Consider the following 23,862-nt stretch of genomic DNA (forward strand, 5'->3'; position numbering starts at 1 on the left):
AGGGACGGGGGATACCGGCCAAAGTCAAAAAGGGGGGGGGACACTGGCACGGTTCCACGAATAACCTGTGTGGGCGGGAAGAGGATGAATGGGCGAGCCACCAGCCTCGTGTTGTCGATGACCAGGAAAGACACGGCCGGAGTGTGGGGAGGGGGCTTGGTGGCGGCACCGGAGAGGGAGGCGAGAAAACGAGGGAGAAAGAGAGAAAGTGGGTTGCGAGAGAGCGTGCGCGCGTGGGTGAGAGAGTTGCGTGCGAGGGAGAGTGCGAGAGAGAGTGAGAGAGAGAGAGAGAATGGGGGAGGGAGAGGCGGTGCGTGCGTATCCGTAGGTACTTGCAATATGTCAGGGCGAGGCAACTGTCTGGCCAGGAGGAGTGTCGAAATGCCGTGCCACCAATGGCAGCAAAGTAACGCTGCATGTCTTTTCCCTTGGGCTGCCGCATTTGCTGGAGAAGCAGGCCGGGGAGCGAGGGCCAGGGAGCGAGGGCCAGGCACCACAGCGCCCAACAGAGGGCGCCGCCGGTGCCTGCTAGCCCGTGCCTGGATCGAGGGGACGCGGGTATCCGTACAGTGTCTCGGGAAGCGGCACTGTAGGCATACCAACCTTACAGGACTACGGCACACTGGCTTGCCACTGCTTTTCCCGAGCGGGCCAGGCCTGAGTGGGCACGACACGGCAATGCTCTTGGGGGCCGGCAAGGCTAGCAGCATCGCGCGGGCGTCTATCCACTACAGCACAGTCTTTGGCGGGTGGCCGGAACACCGGACGGCAAACAGGGCGCCGGGCACTGTATACCTACGCCCTCGACGCAGCGCGCTATGTATCCCACGAGCGTGCGGGTACCTACACCCTAATTACCTAGTACGTAGTACTAGGTCGTGGTGGCTAATAGTTTTCTGTGCTTTGAGGCGGTTGAGTTGGGCGCGTAATGCTGCCTTTGTTCTCCGTGCCTTGGGCTTCGGATATCGGCCGCGCCGTCCAGCCGCCGGCAAGTGGCGCCATGCGGACTCTACACGCCTACGGTAGGTAGTTAAGGAGGTAGGTTAAGTATGTATGTAGGGGAAAGCAGGCAGCGGCTCGTGATGCCTGCTGAAAGGGGTCGTGGCGATAAGTTACAGAGCAGGCCTGTACCTGCCAAGCCTGCACTCGTCTCCCGTCCCAGCAAGCAGGACGGGCTCTTATCGATTGTCCGTGCCGTCGCAGAGTGCCGGCGGCGCTCAACAAGAGCGACAAGAGCCTCAGCTCGCCCGTCCCCGAGCAATAGGGGAATAGGGGTCAAAGGCTAAGGTACAGTACGGATACTTGTAGGCGGGTACCTACCTACCACCTTGCGTCGAGTCAAGTACTCACGGTACAGTATCCGTATTGGGAGGTCTCAAGCAACAGGCCGCTTAGCCCCCCCCCCTGGGCAAGGCAAGGACAGGACTTGCTTCGGTTTTAGACACGTGACGATGGCTGGGAGAGAGCCGAATGCTCGCATTGAGCTAGCACTGAAGTGTCACGGGCTCGACGCCCTCCGCTCGCCAACGGCAGGTGTCTTGTTGTCCGCGACTATCGAAGGCGAGAGTCCCTCAAAGTTGGCGCGGCCGTGGCTGCACTGGACGTTAGGTAGTTCGCTGGACTGCTGCGTCCCTGCCTACCTACCTACCTAAGGTACCTGCCTACCTGCCTGCCTGCCAGGAATACCTTACGGTACCTGGCCCTGGCGAGTGGGTAGGTACTGTACACTACGTGATGCAGCCGCCGCTAAGGGATGGACGAACCGCAGCGCCGGGACCCGCTGGCCCTGACTGAGAAACACACTGCTGGTCATGAATGAATGAGTAAGGCACTGACTGACGAAGCGCAGCGAGAGTCGGCAGCGAGAGTCGTCGGTTGCGCAATGCGTGCTTGCCCGTGGCAGGAATGCGGTGAATGACGTGGGGGCATTTCTTGCGCACCGCACGGGCGGAGTATCTCCCAAGTACTCTTGGGCTCAGCATTGCACTACTCGGACCCCAGCAAGGGGACTCCGAGGTACATGGCAGGTACTGGACAAGGAGGTCTCCTGAGTCGGCGGCCGTACTTGGTAAAAGCCGAGTGCCTCGCTGTTTCTCCGCCGCGGCACTGTGTTCAGGTACCTACGAACTGTGCTGGCACTAGCCTCGGCGGGTGCAAACTGGTACCTCAGGTGGGTAGGCTAGTACTGAGCAAGCAGGTACAGGTACAGGGCGCTATGGAAATTGGCTGGCAAATCCCCCCCCCCTTTTCATTCTTCAAGAAATGCCCCATTTCTTCGCTTTGCCGTGAGTACTAATTGGGTAACGAGTCTAACTAATGACAAGCTTGCGCATACAGAGTACGGAGTTCAGTCTTCCAGCTTCCATGCACACCTTCCTTAGTCTGCTGGCACAAATAAAGACGATTGACTCGTGCCGCCACGCATGCCCACGCTGTCTTTCCACCGTTCCGAACGCCCACCACAAAAGGCCCCCCGGCCCGTCGCCGAGGATAATGAAAGGACATGAAAGGACATGAAAAAGGATATGAAAGGACATGAAAGGACACGCGCCTTATGCGCCATCTTGGCCCGTCTGGCGCGCGAGGCTGCCGACCTTTGGTTCACCGTGACGAAAAGGGGGTCCTTGTTTTGCCCCCTCCCCCCGGACCTCGACGTCATATTCCAGTCGGTGACTGGTCTTTTTTTAGTCAAGTCAGGAAAGCGCTGGTGAAACCCTCCGTCGTCTCGCCGCCGACGAGTCGAGAGGCGTTGGCTGTTTTCATCAACCGCAGATAGATGGCCGTTTCATCCCATCTAGCCTTCAGCCTCATGCATGCCCGCTGGACCGGCGGCTGGGATATGCCGGTACATGGGCGCGTCGTGGAACACACTGCCTGCCTGGTCCTCGCACATTGGCCCATTCGCGTTGCTTTTCCCTCTCCTCTGTTCTCAGTCACGGCATGTACTTCGTCTCGACCCCCGGTCCCTGCCGCTGTCGCATCCGAGCCGCGCCCCTTATTTGCCTTGTATCACGGAGTACGGATTAGCATGTACAGTGAATAGCAGTAATATATTCCCGTCGTCCCAGGTTTTGAGCCCTCGGTCCTTGCGTGGGGTGAGTTGAGCATGTCCTTTTCCGTCTTGTGAATCAGTTGCGTAGATGGACACTCTTCCCGTGCCGACTGCCGGCCGCCTCTTCACCCCTTGGGTACTGCAGTGTCCATTCAAGAATTTCAGTGTAGGCAAGTGTAGGCAGTGCAGGTGGGATGTATCCGTACATCTATCTAGAAGATGGACTGCATGGGGCAGATCGTGGAGCATCCCCTCATCTTGCCCGCTCCAGTGCCGATCCACACGGAGCAGCGAGCAACAGCCAGGACGCGCGAGGATAAAGAATAAACCTGACGTAGCTGTCGGTTTACATACAGCACATGGAGCTTCTCACGTTATGCCTTGTACCGAGTATCCGTAATTACGGATATTTACCTGGATGACCTGACCACAACCCACATAGTCATGCATGTCCCAGCACGGCACGGATAGACACGGCCGTCTTCCACCAACAACAGGCTCTTGTCCACGCGACTCACGTCGGACAAAGTACTGTGCCGTGCTGTGCATGCGCAGGGCTAACAAAGGGCCCCGGATTAAGTTATGCATCCATCCAATCCATCCGTCCCATCCATCCAATCCATCCCTCTATTGAAAGCCAAGCCCAGCCCCGACGACGGCCGTCTAGTCTATTATTATATCGCTGTTCCGCAATTACATACCAACATAAATCGCGGCACCTCGCTGCGAGGGGCCGAGAGCAGAAGCCGGCATCCTTAGCGGCGGGCTGAGGGCTCCTGGCGCCACGCCTGGCCAGGTTCCTGTTAGCCATCTCGCGACGTCGTTCTCGTCCCCAAAAGGAAACATGGCCTATAAGAATCAAAACCATCCAATGCCGCTTGATCCCCATCGAGGCGTACAAGTTCAGTTGGGCCAAAGAGAGACGCCCTTGATTCCATCTCCGACGTCCAACCCCCGGTTCCGTCAGTCGCGTATGTAAGAATATCACTCCTGTGCCTGCTGCTGACGCTTCCTTTGCCCCCGCCATCCTCCGTGAGGCTGCGTGATGACTCCCCGGCTGGATCACTGGCTGCGCCTATGCTGACCGAGTGATTCAATAGCGTCGTCGCGTCTCGCTCGTCTCGCAGCCTGAGTCGTCCGATCAAGCGCCACTCGCACCCCGTCGTCCAACTAACGACCATCGTTACTTGGCACATTTTCGTACAGGACGGCCGTACAGTCCCGTAATCCGGATACTTGGCGTGTGTTTTGTGGTGTCGACAACAGTTCCGTTCCGCCTGTGAGCAACAGTCGAATCCAGTATTGGAGCCAATGGCTCGCTCCCACCAACTCGGCTGCTATATGCCCCCTCGACGCCGGGTCAGGACTTGCCTAGCAAACGCACAGACATCCACTCATAAAAAAGAAAGAAAAATGTGTACCGTGATGAACTTGCAATCACTTTGCCTTGTTTCCTGAAGCCCTAAATGTGACCCTCCAACGCCCGTGGCCTGGTAGTCTATACAGCCCGCTTCCAAGTCTGTACCGGTACAATCTCTATCGGCCTCGTAACCAACGAGCCCATGCAAAGTACGTGTTTGAGAAACAAGCCCAATTGACAAGGAAAGTTGTATCCACTTATCGGCGTCCATCCTCCGTGGACCCCATTGGCCCGGCACCGTCGCCGGTTACCCATTGCCTCTACTGTCTTTGGCCTCGTCCAACGACATCGTCACCTCCTCGTCCAGAGCTTCTGTGCTCTCCGGCGGAGGCCCGTCGTCGCCGTACGTCGTCGCCTCGGTCAGCCCCGCCAGCTCGAAGCGCACCACGGCCCTGCATATGATGGCGCTGGCCGCGTACCGCGCCACCACCTTTGTCGCGTCGCGGACGCTGAAGAAGAGCAGGCTCGAGAAGATGAGCGTGCCGAAGACGACGTGCGCCACCGTGCAGATGCTCAGGAACCAGCTCAGCGCGTAGTAGGCCACGTGCTCCCGCCGCCACGCCATGCGGCTCGGCCGCTGGAAGGCCGACGGGATTAGCTCGTCGGGCACCCACGACGCGAAGCCCCCCGCGGCCGGGCCCGGCGGTGGTGGTGGCTTGTACACCCTGACCCGGAGGTGCAGCGCTATGGTGCCGCCGCCGTGGATGAGGACAGCAATGAGCGTCCACAGCGAGGGGAGCCAGGTCGTCGTGGGCACGAAGACGACGATGGCGCGGGTGCCGAGCCGATGCGCCTCCAGCACGACGTTGGTGGCCGCCACCCCGACAAGGAGGTACTCGGAAAGGCTGACGACGGGCCGCAGTCCCATGTGAATCCCGCTCCAGTGGAAGCCGGGCATGCCCAGGTTGCGCGTCTCGCCCCCGCGGACGAAGCGCGCCAGCATCTCGATGAACTCGCTCCCCTTGACCGTCGTCACCGCGGGGCTCCCGGTGGCCAGCAAAAAGGACAAGATGGGCCTCCGGAGGCCGAGTAAGGCTGTCTCGGCCGTCGTGCTCCCCAGCGACTGGAGGATCATGGGTGCCGAGCCGAGCACGATGGAGCTGGCCGCCATGTTGACCTTGTAGAAGTCGCTCATTTGAGTGAGGATGCAGTTGATGAGGACGCTGACACGGGTCTTCTGCGTCACGTTGGGCGAGTGTCCGTGTTTGTAGTCTTCAAATTCGACGCCGCATTTGCTTTGGATGATTTCTTGAACGGCCTCGTACCAGGTCGAGCCCGTCTGGTCGAACTGACGCGTTGGACGGCCGTGGGCGGCTACGTACAGCAGCGAAATCGTCGCCATTGCATATCTGAAGGCGTGCATGTTGCCAGACGCGGATCGCCCGCGATGCCCGTCGTCGTTAATGTGCCCGTAGCTGGCTGACGTGGATGGACCGGGGGTGGAATATGAGAAAAGGCAGAACAGGGCAGGGACAGAAGGCCAAGGCCTACTTTCAGCTTGGAGTTGCTCAGGTCGCATGCAACGAGCGAATCGAGGGTTGGATAAAGACGTTTGGCCATCTCCGAAAGGGCTGGACCCTCGATGAGTTGCCACCCCGAGAGCGAGCTTTCTCTGCCTCGGCGCCTTTATAAGTTGGTTGCTCAATCTCAACGCCAGGCATGCATCCCAGTAAGCACGCATGAGCCATCTTGTTCTCGTAATTTCCAGCAGAGGCAAAGGCTAGCATTCATTGTGGCAAATAGCAGCTCAGTAGCTTCTCGCGCCGCCCATGGTTGAGTTTATAGGAGAAGACTCTCCGGCGAGTCGTCGTCAAGGCCGAAGAAGCAAATGCCCAGCTGAATCAAGCTTTCATCTCGCCTGGTCTCCCGATGGCGAGGATGCTGTACCCGAATCGCGAAATGCACTCGCAAAGCATCGTTATACCCAGCGGACGACCAGACTCTGCTAGTCGGCATCACAAGACTCAAGGCCAGCCGTTCGATCATGCCGTCCCCTTTGCCGCATGAGGAGAATGTCTCGCAAAAGGGGCTAGCCGGCGAGCATTCCGCGCACGAAGCTTCCCGGCTGCATGTTCCGCTAGCCCGATCAAAGTTGACGGGAGAAGGAGAGGCCATGGAGGCGCCGATCCCGGCTGACTGGAGGGAAGAATGTATATCTTGGTCGTAGGAAGCACAGCCACTTGGAGAGGTAGCGTATCCCTGGACGTTTGGGGAGGGTATCGCTGTCTGCCGCAAAGGCTCTCCCTTCGAAAACACCAAGTCTCGACAGGACCTCGCACACGATGCCTTTTATCTCTGCGCAGGCTTTCGAGCTCTCCCGTGGCTCCGCAAGTTGGTTTGGGCCCGCAGGTTCGTGACGGTACTGATGCGAGCGTGGGTGAGGAAGTCTTCCAGCTCAGTTGGTAAAAGAGTGATGATTCAATGTGAGAGGTCGTCGTCGGGCCATCTTCGGGAGCCGCAAGGCTGACACCAAGTTCCTCCCACACCAATCGGAAGCCCCTTCTGAGCCCCATATTTTGCCGCCCCTCCTCTGACCTCAACTCTCAGCCTCGTCCCAAACAAACCCCCCTTTCAAACCGGAAGCCCAACGCGACGCACCCCCAAGGGTCCAAGAGCGTTCAGGGGCTCTAACAGCCCCCGTCTCAGGCCTCTCTCGCCGCCGCCGCCGCCGCCGCCACCCCACGCCGGCTTTCATTTCTTTCTTCCTTCTTCTCCTCCTTTCCCTTTTTGATTATGCGTCTCCCTCGTCCCGGGATCTCCACCCAACCACCACCATGTTCTCCAGCATAACCACCAAAATAGCCCTCAAAAAAGTCGGCCTCTCCAGCAACGCCCTCGACTTCTCCTCCCTGACCGGCCCTTCTGCAGACACCCGCCAGCCCGCAAAGCTTACCAAGCGCCGCACTGATGGCGCCGCTGCTGGCGACGGCGCTGTCGACGACAGCGACTCCGGCGCTGGCTGGACGAGCTGGATGTCCCTCAAGTCGCTGCCGCTGACAGTCCACCCCTGGCTTGCGCCTCCGCCCCCCCCCGTTGCTGTTGCGCGCGTGCCGCAGATTGGCGACGTGGCTCCGCGCGACCGCGACCGCCAGCTCGAGTTTGGCGGGGGCCGCCGAGTCCTCGTCGTCTTCCTGCGGTGTGTCGGTTGTGCTTGTAAGCATCTCACTCTCTCGACCCATATCTGGCCCTCTTCTCCGTTCCCTCTCGTCTCCTCCTGTTTTTGCCTCTCACACCAACTGACACACCATGCAGTCGCCCAAAAAACCTTCCTCAACCTCCGCACCCTCGCAAACCGCCACTCCTCCACCATGACCTGCATCGCCGTCTCCCACTCCTCCCCGCAAGCCACCCGCAAGTGGATCGACATGCTCGGCGGCGCCTGGAACGTCCGCGTCGTCATCGACGAGGACCGCGCCGTCTACGCCGCGTGGGGGCTCGGCACCGGCGGCGTCTGGTATCTCTTCAACCCCACCACCCAGGTCCAGGGCTGGCGTGAAAAGGGCTGGCTCGGCGAAAAGGTGGCAGAGGCCGTCCAGCGCCGCGGCACCGTCCAGAGCGATCGCGGGCCCACGAGGGCTGTGCCGGGGGCGGCGGGCGGCGGAGGAGATGGGGACGACGACGACGCTTCCAACGTCCTCGGTAACAAGTGGCAGGAGGCCGGCGCGTTTGCCGTCGACGGTCGGGGCACCGTCGTTTGGGGCGGCAAGGCGCAGAGGGCCGACGATGCCATGGATCTTGACGAGGCGGCTCGACTGCTGTGCATGTGACGTGACGTCCGTCCGGTCGTGTGTCTCCCCCTACATCTGGCCAGAAGTCGGCACCTGGCGGATCTGCCTACAAGCGCCTGTACATTAATTCGATACACGAGCGTACTTGGCCAAATGATAGATACCATAGATTCGCTCGCCGCATCTGTCAGTTCGCGTCATGTGCTTACGACGACGCCATCACCGACACGCAGCCAGTCCTTCGCAAGCCAATCTCATTATCCGTGCTCCCTACTTGATTGCCTCCACCAAAAGATCAAAGTAACTCCAGCGATCCGAAAGACGACGGCATTAAGAAAAAGGCTCCCAAGACCAGACTCCCCTACCGCTTCGCCTCGGCAATAGAAGCGTGCAAGCAAAGTCAAACCCCGTAGCCCTCATTTGTGTTCCTTTTTTTGGTGGTCTGTTTTCCCGCTGCTTTGGTGTGATGAACCCTTGCTCCGAAGCACTTCGTACTCCGCCCTGAAATCAAGTCGCCGGTTCCCCAACGGTTTCGCCGTCATAAATAGCCCAAGCCCGTCCCTGTGCGCGATGCATCACTCCCAGAAATGCTGCCTGGTGTAGTGTCGGTCGTCCCAATCTGAACTCCCATGCTCCTGCCAGCTTCCGTCCTCGCTGGGCTCATCGCCGCCTGGCGCCCGTTGCCAGAGGGTCGCTTCTCCCGCGCCCCGCGCATTCTCAACACCCCATCCGTTCTCATATGCAATTCGACGCCCGAACAATGACATGCGCCGTGACGTGGCAAAGAGGCAACGCCGGTCCCTGTCAACACCGTGCCGGAGCAGGAAAGACTGCCCGCGTGCATCGTTTTGCCTGTGCCCAACAATATCCCAGCCGATTCCGAGTTCTGGTGTGTAGAAAGCGGTCCTTCCCTTGACCCCTTACTTTTCGCAATTTCCTTCCTCGCAGTCGCACGAAAATGCCGCAAAAGCGTCGTTGCAGGCAAGACGCATCAGAAAAAACATCAACCCTCCAAATAAATGAGAAACAGCCGGGGGGGGGAGAGGAGGGAAAGAATTTGTGGACAGCATTCAATCCCGTGTCGATCGTCACAATCGTACACCCCATGTCGTCGACACTAGGATTCCTAGCGCCGTTCCGAATGCAGAACGTCACTCTTAGCATCCCCTCTGCCACTCGCCTGGTGCGGCGGCTCCATGGCGTTACCCCCACACGCTGGCTTGGGCGCCGAGGCCAGAGGACTGGCCCCAGACACCGTTGCCGCGTCCCCAGCCGCCGGGCGAAGCAAGGGGCGTGGTGGAGCGCTTCCCGGATGTAGCTGTCGACGGCGTGCCGGAGGGGCGGGTGCCGATTGGCGCGACCGTTGCCCCGGACGGGCCAGGCTTGGACCCCGGGGCCAGGTCTCGAGGAGGAGATGCACCAGTTGGGCTCGAGGTGCTCGTGCGGCTCTGCAGGCCCATGGCGTTGTCGAAAACCTTGTTGGTGGGCCCGGCAGTCTGAGGGCTGGTCGTGCTTTGCGGGCGCGGGCTGGGGATGGCCGGGGCGTTGTTGTGGTCACTGGCAGAGGCGGGTGTTCCGGCATCCGCAACCGAGGGGGTTCGACCAACGCCGTCAAAGGTCAGAGGCGAGGGGCCGCGGATGCTCGAGGGGCCGCTGGGGCGGGGAGCGCCGGATCGGATGTTGCCCGACTCGTCCACGTAGCTACTCTTGTCGGCAAAGGGCCCTTCTCCGTAGAGGGCGCTGCGCTGACGGGCGATGAGCTCGCGCGTCTCCTCCTCAGACATGTGCTTGTTGCCGTGCTGGGGCGCCTCAGCCAAGTCATCTACGCAGGAGAGAAGGGTTAGCTCATGCTCATCATGTCCAGCGGCGCACACGCATGCAGCTGCACTGCACCAAGCAGCTCCGAGGCCAACACAGGTCTGCATGGACAACGTGAAGTGAAGGCGGCAGACAGCTCGTCGCCTTTGACCGCGCCCACGACCGGCCAGTTCTTGTCTTTGTTTTCTATTTGGGGTATCCTTGTTCGCCACACGAGGTGCTATACTGCAGAGGGTGGCCTACTTCGTTGGTATTGCTGCTCCGTGTGTCGGTTACGCAGCTCTCGTTCCCGCTGGGCCGCCATCCTTCTCTTGGTCTGCATGAACTGCTCTGCCTCGTTGGTGCCCCGCGAAGGCTGATGGCGCTGGGAGGCGTAAAAGTTGTGGAGGTTCGGTCCCTGGGCGCCGCGGACGTCGTCGAAGTTGTTGATGGCGTGAGAGCGGGGGCCGCCACCGTGAGAGGCTCGAGAGTCTGGTCGGAAGCGAATCGGGTTCGACTCGTCAGCAATTGCGCTCCGAGTCCAAGTCGACGCGGTAGGTGAACAGGCGGCCTTTGGTGACTCACGGCGTCCGCCCATTCCATAGCCCTTGCCCGACTTTTGCAGGTTCTCGTAGGCGCGATCAACCTCTGCAAGAGGAAATGTCAGCCTGCGTTGCGGACAGAAGAGGAGTCGCAGTGGCGACGTGCGCGCCCTCTCCGGGTGAAGCGAGGTGATTGATGTTGGGGCGTTTGTAGTAAGAGTGTTTCGTCATGCCGGGCCTGAGCATGTTGGGACGTACGTACCGTCAAATTGATACGAGAAGGCGTAATCGTCTTGGGGCTGGGGTCCGCTGGCACCAGCTAAGAAGGGCCTGGGTCAGTCGAGAGACCGAGAGCAAGCATCGACAAGGCGCAAATACCGGTGCGAGCAGGGGCAGCGGCACCCTGGTGCTCCCAATTATTCTGGGCCGGGCCAGACCACTGAGGGTTGTCGTAGTAGGACATGGTTCTCGAGGGCCGCTCGACGGGAGGCGCAATGATGGGCACGAGGAAAGCAGTAAAGGTGGCTAGTGGAGGCCGAAGTCAGCATCGGAAGAATTGAGAGGGAGGACGGGGCAGCGGTCGACAGGGGAGGAGTGCATAACGATGGCGGTCGAGCCAAGACGGCGAAGATGCACCATGGCCATCTTTAACGAGGGCAAATGAAACGTCACATCGAGTTGCGTGACAGGTGCGTGAGAGACGACGGGGAGATTGTCGGGTGGCGGCCGGGAGGATGAACATCGTCAGAGAGCAAGAGAACTGACCTTTCGTTTACCTGCAACAAGGCGCACTGCGTGGCGGACGAGCCGGCGTGAGAGGCAAGGCGAGGTGGGCGAGCGCCGTGTGCCGTGTGGAGAAAAAAAAAGACAATGGGAATCAAATGCGAAGCGAAACGCCGGTGCCGCGCAAAGATAGGAAAGAGAGCGGCGGGCAAACACACACGAGGGTATCGGAGGGCGAGCGAGGAGTCAGTCGAAGGAAAACAAAAAACGGGGAGCTGCGCAAACCCACTGGAGGTGCGAGAGAGTGAGGGAGAGGAATTTGGGCGAGGAGAAAATCCAAGGACCGAGGCGGGATCGTGGTTGTCGAGAACGGGGGGGTGGGGAGGAGAAATTTCCAGGGTGGGAGGGAGGTGGAGTGGAGCCAGTGGAAAGGAGAGTACATAAGTTACAGTGCCTCCTGTACTGAGACTGCGGTGGCCAGCAGCCAGTGCCCAGGGCAAGCTTTTTTCCCTCTCTTACGTGGGACATCGTACTGTAACTAAATTTTATATTTATCCCCCGTATTTGGCATTCAGCCTGGGTGCCTACTGTACTAGCGGGTGGTGGTGGTGGTGATGGTCAGCCGCAGCGCATGCCTGAGGTGCCCACTGTACTGTGGTATCTTGCAGACACCTACAGTGGCCTCAGCGTGCTCTGTTCCATGTGAGAAACACCTTGTACAGTACCTCCATCTTTGCCGCCCCTTTCCCCATTACTGTCGCCTGCCTAGATGCCCTCGCTCCAGCACGGATGCCTGGAAGAGTAGTAATTAGATTGCCGATGTGCCTGAGACGTCCAGGCGCTGTGCAGTATGCACAGCACTCACTGTAATTTAGGTGCTGCAGTACAAACATGAGCTCCAGAGTACTTGGTCGCACGGCACTAGCCCCCAAGTAGACATCGGCTGTGGTTGGTTGCTGCAGAAGCGCCGGCTTGCCGAGCGCACACTGTGTCCTGACGTTTGTTCAGGCCTCGTCCATCTCTTGTCAGCACATCCGTGACTTGTTCCAGGTACTGGTCGGGTGGTATGCGAGGACTTTGCCCCGGGTCGCTTTTCTCTCGGGGCTCCCTAGGCGACGAGCTCGCAGTACAGCAGCTAATACTCTGGACCGCGGGCACAGTACCCGCTGTCGGAGGAAGCGTTCCGCGTTTTAGCCTGTTTGCAATGTCTTGCCTGATGTCACTCCATTTGTACTGTGAGGTGCGGTACAGTGTACGGTACGGAGTACAGTACAGCAAAATCACGTCCCATCTGGACCCGAATGTCTCTTCCGTTCATTCTTGGGCACCCAACCATCCAACGTCCAAGCCATCATCCTCCCGACTGGCTGCAGGCCCGGACCCCGGCGCCACTGCGACCCTGAGCCTCACCTCTCGTGACAGGACACAGGACGTGTGCTCGAGAGTGCCACCGCACCTGCCTGGTCGGACTCGTTCCCCGCGTGCAATTAAACGGGCGGAGATTGGCGCACTGTGCGCTACCTCGCTCATTCCATCTCCCAACGGGGTACGGAGTACTCCCACAGGAATAGCTCGGTGCTCGGGTACAGTAGCCGGCACTGTACGGAGAGTCTTGGTGGCGTGGCCCCAAGAGCCCCCCCCAACGACGGGAAGCCCCTTTCACTGCCTCCAGGCCTTGTGCCAACCGCCAGTAGCACTTCGTTCTTCAGCGTCAAGCAATCCGCCACGACCAAGGCCTCGCGCGCACTGTCTGCTGCACCAGGACGTCATGCCTCCGTCGTCTATCCACTCAGCAGCCCTCGCCGCCCCTGTGGCTTCTCGTCAGGGTGTCGTCTCAAATTTCAACAAACGTCTCCCGTTGGGCTGTGATAGCGCCTCGTCTTCTACCTATCGTCGCCAGAGTCGCCGTGCCGACGCCTTGGTGCATTCTCCCGCACCCCTGGATCACGGGCGAGACATGAATCGGCAATGGAGGCGAGAGGCTTGCTTGCAAGCTCAGACAGCCCTCGTCGAGACAAGACCCCGACGAAGCCGCCAATCGCCAAAGCCCCGGCCCACGAGACTTTTTTTGACGTTGCACCTCGTGTCGCACGGCGTGGCAGAACACCCGCTGCACGGTACGGTGCCCCTGGCTGTTCCATGATGAGCACTTACTTGGCGCACGGCGAACGAGGGCTGCACATGGATGCTTCCTGGCTGCACGATGAATGCAGAGCCGGATGTTCTTGGACCGAGTCGTCCGTTGCATGTCATATGACGCCAAACCCCCATCTACGCATCTCTGTCGCGCCTATTTCATGCATGCAGCTACATGGATCGCACCGTCGTTGCCGCATCGCGACGCGCCGTCGACAACAGCAAGTACTGTAGCGATGCGTTCTCATCATCTCGGGCACTGCCGTCGAGTCGAGAACGGGAGACCCCGCCTTCTCAAGACATTCACGTGTCGACAGGTAATGCGAGGGGGCGCTCCCACCAAGGCAAGGTTCGTTGCGCGGGCGAGGTCTCACTCCAAAGCGCCTCGTCGGCGGCGCTGAGGACGGCGCCATGACGAGCGGGCCGCCTGGCTACCCGTATCGGGAAAGGCTGACTCGCAATAGCTTGCACAGAGGCGCCACGTCGGCACAGGCGATTGGGGAAACTGGTCTCGCCCAGTGATGAGAGAATCAAAGGAAACCTTGCAATGAACGTCTACAGTCAAGCCGGGGAGAGAGACGTCCTCTCCAGATCCATCGCCGCGCCGGCTGTCCATCTTGTCTGCGTTTTCCATTGTCCCCGTTTGCCCCTTGATTTGCAAAGCGCCATGCCGGCCTCTAAATCGCCCACGACCCACTCGACCTGTCCGTGATAAGTGGGAGGGATGGCAGTCCAAGGTCCGGTGCATACAGACATGCGGGCATGCAAGGGCATGCATACAAGACTCTGGCCGCACATGGACATTTGCGTCCCTGCAGGATGCATCTGTTGGCGAGGGTTGACAGGAGGCCCGGCCCAGTGCCGTGTCTTGTATCCGTCAGGCTTCACATGTCTCGATAGGTTGAAGGCGGCAGGCGTTGGCTTGTTGACTCACCCGTTGCAGCCTCGAGGTCTACGAGGCCGTGTTTCCTCCAGAGCCACTAGCCGTCAACTCGGCGAGGCACTTTTCGCACACCCTGTAGAAGCCGCGTCCTGTGATGCCCTCGTACCATCCGTGGTCCTCAGTGGGACACCAGTGCCAGTTGGTGGCTACTGGGGCACTGGCCTTTTTCTTGTTCTTCATGGGCGGCTCGGTTGAATTGCACTTGGGGCATTCGTCGTAGTAGACGAAGTCGTACCATCCGTGGGCGAACTTGGGACACCATTTCCACTCGGGTTCTCGGCGGATGTTTTTCGCCCAGTCGGCGCGGGGATCTTTGTCGCCCTGACTGGCACTCATGATGCTTTTCCGCGGGGGAGCGGTGTGGACGAGTCGAACAAGTTAGCACGGATGGATGAGCGGGCCTTTACGGCAAGATCTTGGAGGGAACAGAACGAGGTAAGCGGCCTGGGTGCGGACAGACGCGTGGGACGAGCATCGTGGGGAGGTTTATATGCGACCTCGAGACCCGAGGCTCTGCGGTGGTGCGAGACCGTTCGGAAGGGGTCCAGGGTGCGTGCGAGGTGACACCAAGGCTGGCGACGGGTGTTTGGTGGAGCGGTGCGCAGTGGCCGGTGAATGGGCTCGAGGCGGTCTCGGAGGATGCGGTGCAGCCCGAGTGACGAGGAGATTCTGGCGTCGTCGTCGACGTGCCCGTCACGCGTCTTGGTGCTCTCTCGGGACGACGGCCTACTGCCCAAGCCGCGGCCAGGCTTCTCAACCACTTAGCTGTAGATTGATCATGATGTGATCGATGGTTCTCACCGTTCGGTCAAGCAGAGCGGATGGTGTTGCTGTGATTCATCACCGCAGCCGCAGGGTAGGTCGCGGCAGTAAAGGAGGCCCCGGTGGCGAATGATTCATGACGGGCCCCGTCCTCGTCATCGGCGGACTGTGACTACTTGTTGGATGGCCTTGGGGGGATTGTACGCCAGGCCGCCGCTAAGGATGACTGCAAGACGGGATTCTATTCGCATTCGTAGGCAAGAATATGGACGGCCTTTGTCTAGCGGTGCCAGCCCCACAGTCATCGTCATCACCAAGCGCCGCTGCGCGTCACCGCTCGACCTCCATCCTTGACCACTCAACTCACATCACCAGCGAGGGCACACTTCCCCCGGGACACGCATGACGGAGTTGGATTTCATCAGCAAGAGTCACAATAAGAATCACAAGAAGAGTCACAAGAAATGTCGCCAGACTCGGACCTCGAACTCGACTCCCTCGACGCCCACTCCGACTCATCCCTCGACGGCGACGACGCCTATGCCCCCGACTCGCCCCTCGCCACGGCCACCTCCCGTCCACAGGCAAGGCCGAGATGGCTCCAGCCGCGCCGCACCCTCCCGCACCGCGTTGCCTCCGCCCTGAGGGCCCTATGCCTCGCCCCGCGGCCCCATCACCATCATCGCCGCCGCCGCCGCTACTTCTCCCGACGCCGTCTCCTCCTCCTCCCCCCGGTCATCTTCTTTCTATACGCCCTCGTCCGCCTCTTGCGCGGCCAGCCCCTGCTCGCCACCCGGCTCCCAGCCTCGTACTCAGGCCCCCACCGCGTCGGCGCCATCGACGTCGAAGTCCCCGCGTCGTCGGCGCCGCGCACCGTCACCGACGCAGGCGCAGACGTGCGCTTCCGCCTCGACCCGGCCCGTCGCGCCTTTGAGCTCGAGACGGTCCTCGTGACGCTCTACTACCCCGTCGCCGCCGCGTCGACGAAGCGCTCCTCCCGGCGGCGGCGGCAGCATTTCTGGCTCGACCGCCCCATCGGCCTCACCGCCGCCGGCTACGCGCGGCTCGCACATTTCGACTATGCGCCCTTTCGCGCCCTCTTGACCGTCGTGCTGTGGGCCGTCGCCGGCTCCCTGCGCATCCCCGCCGACGTCGACGGCCCCCTGCTGCAGCTGCCTGATGAGAGTGGTGGTAATGGGACCGACAGGCTCCCCGTCGTCGTCTTCTCGCATGGCATGGCCAGCTCGCGCACAGACTACACGCACTACCTCGCCCAGCTCGCAAGCAGGGGCTACGTCGTCGCCGCCCTCGAGCACCGCGACGGCAGCTGTCCAGGCAGCCTCATCAAACCCGGCGGCCAAAAGCCCGACCGCCGCCTCGTCCACTTTAGCGTCGCCGACGTCGTCACCGCCAACCCGTCCGCCTCGGCCGACGACGAGCTCGCCGCCTTCAAGAAACACCAGCTCGCCTTCCGCACCGCCGAAATCGCAGAGGCCGTCGCCCTTCTGCGCAGGCTCGACGACGGCCACGGCGCGCGCATCCACGCCGCCAACTCGCGCGCAGAGGGCTCGTCGCTGCCCCTGTGGAAGGCCCGGCTGGACCTCGGCCACCTCGTCATCGCCGGCCACTCGTACGGCGCAACCGGCGCCTTGCAGGCCCTGGGCCGACACGACGCAAACCTCGCCCCGAGCGGCGGCATAGTCCTCGACCCGGGCAAGTCGAGCGGCCCGCTCAACAACAACGTCTCGGCACCCCTGCTCATCATCCACTCCGACGCCTGGTCCCGCGCCCACAGCCTCTTCCACGGCCGCCCGCACTTTGCCACGGTCCGCGACCTGGCCCGCGCCGTCCTCGCCCGCACCCGCGACGTACTTCCCGGCGGCCGGGGCGCTGCCTGGTTCCTCACCAGCCTCGGCGTCGCGCACCCCAGCGTCTCCGACGCCCCGCTGATCGAGCCCCTGCTCCTCCGCTGGGCTACCCGCACCACCCTCGACGCCCGTGACGCCCTGCGCCAGTACGTCGATGTGTCCGCCGCCTTCCTCGATGCCCTTGGCTCCCGCGCCGCTGCCACCGGCTTGCTGGCTGAGAAGCCGACGCACGACGAGTACGGTGTGTGGGTCAGCCCGGAGCGCAAAGACTCGTTTCCCAAAGACTGGGCCGGGCTCTGGGAGATTCACGTCAGCCCGGCAGATGACAAGCATTGACTCCCCCCATTCCTGGAGTCTCGTATGCACTTCTGGTCCTCTACCCTTGGACACACTCGTGTCGATATCGCGACGCATGGTGCCTTGCTCGCGAGCCATCCCACCCACCGGTTCTTCAGTCATAAACCTCGCCATCCTCTCTTCTTTGCCGGCATCAAGAGGAGCAGCCCGCATCACGGCGGTGTCTGGTGCCGTCAGTGCAACTGTAACTATGTATCCTTCATCCTACGGAACGATCCCTGCCATCACGGTAATCTCGTCACCAGACCACGCCGGGCGAGGACGCCGCCTCCATCCACCGCATCTTTGCCCCCCCCCATCCCGCCTTCGTAGCACATGTACATGATTCGTCTCTCCTGATCCACATCCTCGATTCCTTGATGCCAGGCCTTTCGGCTGCTCATAAAAACACTAACGACGTATTCTCGCTCTCAGTCCCCATCGCACTGCCCTCGATTCGCCTGCGGCGACTGCTGAGAAACAGGTCCACCATTCTCTTGCTTCCCATCACCTGAGCGTCCCAGCTCGAGCCCGCCGATCCTGCATCATCGACTCTACCGCCAGCCTTGCGCTTTGGGGTCGTGGCATCCCCCTCTGCCTTCCAGTCATATCCCCTCCTTGGGGAACCTGTGCTGAGCTTGCCAAACTGCTTCTCAACAGCTGCCGTCAGCCCAGGGCTCGACTGCGCCGGGGAAACACCGCCAAAGCCCATGCAGGGCTGCCCCCGTCGCTTTGGCACCTGATCATCTCGCGCTGGGGAACTTCGAGTGGCCATGGTGTTGAGGGAGCGCATTCGCGGCAGCCTGGCATCTTGTCGCTCTGCATCCGCGTGCACGCTGGACTGAGTGCCTGGCAGGGACGGAGCGGTGCGAAGGCTGCTTCGAGAGGGGATAAGAGGAGGCCCGCCCAGACCATGACTCCTGCGCCGCTGCGCCGCTGCAGGGGGGGAGTTTTCGTCAGCCGTAGGTGATGGCTCGTGTCTGGCATCCATCGTCTTCCTTAAACCAGTACTAGGCGACGCCTGATACGGGCTCTCCGACATTTGCCTGGCCGGCGTTGCCCTGTCCAATCCCGCCGCCCTGAGCATCTCGGGCATCGGCAAGTCGCCCGGCGATTCGATTTCGGCCTGCTCTCTGACGTGGCCAAAAGACGGCGGCAAGCCATGACATAATTCCCCCCGGCTTTCGGCACTCATTGTTGTCGAAGGGGTTTCCAGCTTGGACACGTTGGCGCTAAGCCACGTCTTCCACTCGACCGAGCTCGCCGACGAAATGTTGCGGCCGTGAGCCATGGCCGGTGCATTGTATGCCGGCGGGTCAGCAAAACTTGTTTCGTTGGCATGGCCATGGTAGTTGAGTGAAGAGCAAGTGCTTTCACCAGCGTCCGCATTGTTTTCGGGCTGGCCGGCCTTGACGTCTTCAGCAGTGCTCGAATAAACGCTCCCGGCGTCGCTCGTACGAGCTTCTCTATCCGATCCGGCCGTGCTTGGGCGACGCGTTGGGAGGCTGAGCGCCGAAAGGGTGCTGAGATATCTGGCGTCGAGAGCGTGAGCACACTCCGACTCTTGAGCTTCCTTGATGCTCTCGCGGAGCGCCCGGCGATACGGGCTTGCCGTGCGAAAGAGGTGGCTCGCTGGGCTGGCATAAAATGCCGAGCTCCTGTGAGCCAAACGCTGCGCATCGGCCCCAGGTCTCGGCTTGCCTCGAGGTGACAGGCCTCTGCCATCGCCCGCCGTCGGCTTGGGGTAAGCCTGATACGACGCCGAGCGGGCCGAGCCGGATCGTTTGGTGCTTTGAAACTCGTCTTCCGCAGGCACATCATCCGCCCCTTGCGACGACGAATCCAACGCCTTGTCTTGGAAGACATCGTCCTCTGCCTGTACACAGCGAATCGTTGGCGGCGGCCACGCCTGAGAGCTGGCCTGTTCGACGAGGCTGTCCCGCGACGACACAACGTTGCACGCCTCGTGCGTGACCGCACTTGGCTTCGTGTGCGTTTGCTGTCGCGTTTCGTCCAGCCTCTTCATTAAGGCTGCATATACACGCTGGCTGTCGATCGCGGTACCAGGCGTAAGCGAGCCCGGCGGAGGCTTCGATCCCACGAGAGGATTCATCGGGCGAGCCGCGGCGCATGACGAAACGTGCGTGCCATTTTCCTTGATGACGGAGAGACGCTGGCGCTCCCAGTCGGCATGGGAAGTCACACTCGCCACCGTGTGGGCGCTCGAGTTGGTCCAGCTCGTAACGCGAGACTTGTCGTCGGACGAGAGGTTCTGCTCAATGCGGAGGCTCTCCAGGCTGCCCTGGCGCGAACGCAGCTGCTGGTTTGACGGGACTGCGTGCAGTGACGGTACGTGGGACGGCACTCGGGACATGGATGCCTCCTCAGGCTCCGGGGTGTTGCCCATCCGACGATAGCTGGCGCCGCTGTCTGAGCCAGACGAAGGGGGCATGCGCAATGTCTCTCCGATGGCGTCATTGGCGCTCCTGGGCCGGAAGAGTCCCTTGAACTTGCTTTTCAACGTGCTCGAGACCTTCCGGGCCTTGACTCGCAGCCCGGTCCGTTTCGACACGGGAATCGAGCTGCCAGAAAAGGCCGACGAAAGCGCAGCGCTGCCGTTGCTGCTGTTGCGCAGGGACTTGGGCAGCCCCGCCGAGCTCCCGCAACGCCGGTGCTTGGGCCGAAAGAAGGCTGACGGCTGCGATCTCAGGAGACGGCGTGGCTCATCAAAATCAGGTAGCTGCTCGGCGGCGTCATCATGGCCAGACAAGCTGGTATCATTTCGGCTGCTCCTCGACAAGTGTCCGTGGCCTCGGAGGAAACTCATGGATCTGGGAGCTCGGAGAGCAAAAGGTCGAGAGAGCCCTGCCGGCTCATTTTCCTTGTCTTCAGAGCCATGTAGAGGGTTGGAAAGCCAGTCCCTGAGCCGTTCTGCCGGGCCTTCGCTCAATTCGAACTGTGGCGAGGGTGGAACGGGGTAGGTGAGCGTGGACCTTGATTTTCGCAAACGCCCAATCGAGGGGAGCGCCGTGCCGGCGCTGGACTCGAGGAACAGAGCATTGCCTGACAGCTGACTGACGCGACCAAGGCTCCGGGTGGCGTCGCTGGCACCTAGATAGCTTCCGTTGTCGGAAAAGCTGAGCTGTCCGCGACCGACGGGCAAATGCCGCACGGCATCAAGTCTCTGGTGGGCCGGCGAAAGAGATGCTTGGTTTGCTCTGGGAGCCAGGGCTCGCCTGGGCCTGGCATTTGGTCCGGCGAACCGGACGCTCTGCTGCCTCGCGAGAGAACAGTTTATCGACGAGTCTTGATGGCTGTGTATCGCGTCCGAAGAAGGGGTCAAGCCGTGCCCGCCAGGACTGCCGTTGCCCGTGGACGCTGCAAAGGTTCGAGGACCACGCGGTGTAGACGGCATGTCGTAGCGGTGCCTTTCGTGCGCGTGGGCCCGATGGTACGACAGAGTGGCGGCAATATGGGCGTCTCGCTCTGCCACGGCGGGCTCGATGCTGACGAGGCGGCTGACGGGGCTCCGGGGGATCGACGTGGTCGACTTGCTCCGGCCAAGAGGACGCCTCTGTTTGTTGCGAGAGCTGTTGCGGCGTAGCATGGCCAAGGCCAGATGGCTGGCTGGTCGATGATCTGGAGACGTTGTAAATGGTGCTTGGCTAGCGTTGCAGTTAATCAAAAGACGCACCCGGCTAGAAGCTGCAAAACGGCATATGCTGATGGGCGGGACGAAGGGCGAGAATGGATGAGGCGAGCAGCGAGTGCTGAGGCCGACGTGTGCCCGAGGCGAGCGGGAGGAGCTGCCCCTGAGCCACCGTTGCAGGAGCCGACGACCCAGAGCCGAGCCGACTGCCGTGCAAGGAAGGAAGCCATGCCAGAGACCACCAAAGCTCCTCCTGCCCGTGGGTCCGGGTCCGGCAAAGGCCTCCATCGACTCTCCTTGGACATGTAGATGAAAAACACGGCGTGATAGTCAAGGAAAAGTGTATTGACCCGAACCCTAAACATGTAGACAGACAGTGCACGTGATGTGCATCCCGATACCAGGCCATGCCGCAAGCCCTGCAACCAGTACACATAGAGAGGGAAATAGGTAGCTCGTACATGGACGACTTTTGCGCCCCAGATGCGCTTCCGCGATAGCCAGAAAATGAGAAAGGAAAGGAAACGTACACCATCGGGCCAGCCACTGCAGGCCCCTTCCGTCTTCAGGCTCATTCTATCCGCTTCTAGTTGGACATTTCAGAGAGAAACTCCTCAATCTCCTCCTCGACAGCCTCGTGAATCTTCTTGGCAAACTTCTCGGCCTTGGTGCCAAACTTCTTGGCGCCCTTGGCAAATTTGTCAGAGACGAGCTTGACTTGCTCCTTGGCCGCCTCCTCGAGCTCCTCAACAACCGACGGGGCATGCTTGGCCTCATAGCCGCCAGCCTCGACAATCTTGGAAAAGTTGCTGCAGCCACCGCCGTTCCAGGCCAGCTTGTTGGGCGTATCCTCGGGGATCTCCGTCAGAGCGCCGCGCGTGGCGATGGAGACGAGGTCGGCCTTGAGCTTCTTCGGGGTCATGGCGCCCACCGAGAACTCGGAGTCGTGGGAGGGCTGGAGGGAGAGGTAGTAGGCGAGCAGGCCGCAAATGTGGGGAGAGGCCATCGAAGTGCCCGAAATGGTGTTGACGGCGTGCTTGGAGCCGATCCAGGTAGACAGGATGCTCAGGCCGGGGGCAAAAATGTCGGTACACTTGCCGTAGTTGGAGAAGTAGGCGCGGCTGTCGTCGAGGGCACTGGCGCCGACCGTCAGAGGCTTCTCGGCGGCAGCGGGCGAGTAGTTGCAGGCATCGGCGTTGTCGTTGCCGGCGGCCACGGCGAAGTGAAGTCCTGCATCGACGGCAGCGTTGACGGCCATGTCCAGAACCGTCGTCTTGCCTCCGCCGAGGGACATGTTGGCAACGGAGCCCTTGAACCCCTTGCGCTTGCCGTCCTTGGCATCCTTGACCTGCTCAATGTGACGGGTAGCGGCGAACTCGACGCCCTTGACCACGTCTGACATGCTGCCCGAGCCGTTGGATCGGAGGACCTTGACCGCGTAGACGTTTGCCTTCTTGGCGACACCATACTTCTTCCCGGCGATGGTGCCGGAGCAGTGGGTACCGTGGCCGTTGCCGTCCTCGTCCTCATCACCCTGGGGAATCGTCTTGCCCCATTTGGCACGACCCTCGAAGTCGACGTGCTCGGTGTTGCAGCCGGTGTCAATCACATAGGCATCGACGCCCTCGCCTCCCTCGGAAGTGAAGAGGTACTTGTTGAAGGAGCCAAAGTTAAGCCTGTCACGGTGGGAGATACGGGCCAGACCCCAAGGAGCTTGCTTCTCGGTGTCACCGTCGCACTTATCTTGGGTGTGAGCAGGCTCAGACTCCAGAGGACGCATGATGTGAACCAGCGTGTCGCGCACGACAGACTCGACCTGGGAGCTCGTTAGCCATCATATGATGCTGGGGTAGTGGTACAGGCCTACATCAGGGTGGTTCTGGATCTCGTCAATGGTGGACTGGTGAAAGTGGCCTGAGTAGCCGCGGAACGAGTTGCCGATTTTATAGGTGTGCTTGGTTCCAGTGAAGACGTCGGCGGCTACCGAGTCGTCGACGCCTCGCTTTCGGAGCTCCAAACGCTGCTGGCCGCCGCCCATGTGGACATCCTTGACCCAAATGTGATGGTCCTCGGCAGCCGAGTCATCGACGTGGTCCTTGAATTTGATGATGTACGAGTCGGGAATCGACTCCGAATGAATGGATTGTGCTGCGTGCGACTTGTGGTGGACAGAGGCCGCGTCGAGGATGGCAGCGTGGGCGGCGGCCACGAGGGGGAGGGCGGCGAAGGCGGTCCTCATGATGGCGATGACGTTGGTCTACCTGCGACGCAAACGTAGCGAGTTGGGAACACACGAGAAGGGAAAAAAGAGACTGCTGCTGATGGCTTCTGACGCGATGGAAAGAAGGGTTAGACGATGGCGATGGAGGGGGTTCGAGGGGGAGGAGGTGCAGAGGAAGGAGACAGGGTGATGAAGGAAAGGGGAGGGAGAGGGAGAGGGAGAGGGGGCGAGGCGAGACGGATGGCGTGCGTGGACAGGCGAAGCTCCAGATAAGGTAAGCTGCACTCCGTACAGTACACTCCGTACACAATGCTCCGGTGGCCAGGTGACGCATCCAGCCAGGCAGGCAGCAGCTTGCAGACGGTATGGGATACCGAGAATTACTGTGCGCGCCAGGCCCGGGGAGGATTAGCGCGAGCTTGGGGGCGGCGCCGTGGACGCCTTGACCCTTGACTCTGACAGTTCTACAGTGTCAGTTGGTGCAGTACTTGACGGTGTGGCGTTACGACCGCCTTTTGGCCGGTACCCAGTAATCGGACAGGAGGTGTGACAAAAGTGCCCCAAACACGAGCTGGGTCCTCCAGGGCCTCTTAAGGGTGCCAAGGTGCTTTTTCGTCGAATCACCTGAACGGACAGGACCAGTAGCAAATGGACAAGTGCCATGGCTGACTTCCACCATAGCCTT

The 23,862-nt window shown here is 60.9% G+C and overlaps 7 protein-coding genes across 7 annotated transcripts; 2 read left to right on the top strand and 5 right to left on the bottom strand.

Moving 5' to 3' along the window:
- Nucleotides 1–4,719: 4,719 nt before the first annotated feature.
- HRG_06910 (uncharacterized protein) lies at nucleotides 4,720–5,835 on the bottom strand (the record flags this gene model as incomplete). The annotated part of the gene is made up of 1 exon (XM_044865381.1): nucleotides 4,720–5,835. One exon carries the CDS (start codon nucleotides 5,833–5,835, stop codon nucleotides 4,720–4,722), a length of 1,116 nt encoding a protein of 371 aa, XP_044719343.1.
- A 1,411-nt stretch (nucleotides 5,836–7,246) lies between these two features.
- Nucleotides 7,247–8,239, top strand: HRG_06911 (ahpC/TSA antioxidant enzyme domain-containing protein; the record flags this gene model as incomplete). The annotated part of the gene is made up of 2 exons (XM_044865382.1): nucleotides 7,247–7,625; nucleotides 7,725–8,239. 2 exons carry the CDS (start codon nucleotides 7,247–7,249, stop codon nucleotides 8,237–8,239), a joined length of 894 nt encoding a protein of 297 aa, XP_044719344.1.
- Nucleotides 8,240–9,402: 1,163 nt separating this feature from the next.
- Nucleotides 9,403–11,002, bottom strand: HRG_06912 (uncharacterized protein; the record flags this gene model as incomplete). The annotated part of the gene is made up of 5 exons (XM_044865383.1): nucleotides 9,403–10,022; nucleotides 10,262–10,489; nucleotides 10,583–10,645; nucleotides 10,802–10,858; nucleotides 10,918–11,002. 5 exons carry the CDS (start codon nucleotides 11,000–11,002, stop codon nucleotides 9,403–9,405), a joined length of 1,053 nt encoding a protein of 350 aa, XP_044719345.1.
- A 3,348-nt stretch (nucleotides 11,003–14,350) lies between these two features.
- Nucleotides 14,351–14,677, bottom strand: HRG_06913 (uncharacterized protein; the record flags this gene model as incomplete). Its single annotated transcript, XM_044865384.1, has 1 exon — nucleotides 14,351–14,677. The coding sequence occupies one exon, from the start codon at nucleotides 14,675–14,677 to the stop codon at nucleotides 14,351–14,353; it is 327 nt and encodes a 108-aa protein (XP_044719346.1).
- An 890-nt stretch (nucleotides 14,678–15,567) lies between these two features.
- HRG_06914 lies at nucleotides 15,568–17,307 on the top strand (the record flags this gene model as incomplete). The annotated part of the gene is made up of 1 exon (XM_044865385.1): nucleotides 15,568–17,307. The coding sequence occupies one exon, from the start codon at nucleotides 15,568–15,570 to the stop codon at nucleotides 17,305–17,307; it is 1,740 nt and encodes a 579-aa protein (XP_044719347.1).
- A 400-nt stretch (nucleotides 17,308–17,707) lies between these two features.
- On the bottom strand, nucleotides 17,708–20,914 carry HRG_06915 (uncharacterized protein; the record flags this gene model as incomplete). Its single annotated transcript, XM_044865386.1, has 2 exons — nucleotides 17,708–18,243; nucleotides 18,313–20,914. 2 exons carry the CDS (start codon nucleotides 20,912–20,914, stop codon nucleotides 17,708–17,710), a joined length of 3,138 nt encoding a protein of 1,045 aa, XP_044719348.1.
- Nucleotides 20,915–21,542: 628 nt separating this feature from the next.
- Nucleotides 21,543–23,195, bottom strand: HRG_06916 (subtilase family domain-containing protein; the record flags this gene model as incomplete). The annotated part of the gene is made up of 2 exons (XM_044865387.1): nucleotides 21,543–22,772; nucleotides 22,824–23,195. The coding sequence occupies 2 exons, from the start codon at nucleotides 23,193–23,195 to the stop codon at nucleotides 21,543–21,545; spliced, it is 1,602 nt and encodes a 533-aa protein (XP_044719349.1).
- Nucleotides 23,196–23,862: the final 667 nt, after the last annotated feature.

Source organism: Hirsutella rhossiliensis, assembly GCF_020360975.1.
Source record: "Hirsutella rhossiliensis strain HR02 chromosome Unknown scaffold00007, whole genome shotgun sequence".
Lineage (NCBI taxonomy): Eukaryota > Fungi > Ascomycota > Sordariomycetes > Hypocreales > Ophiocordycipitaceae > Hirsutella > Hirsutella rhossiliensis.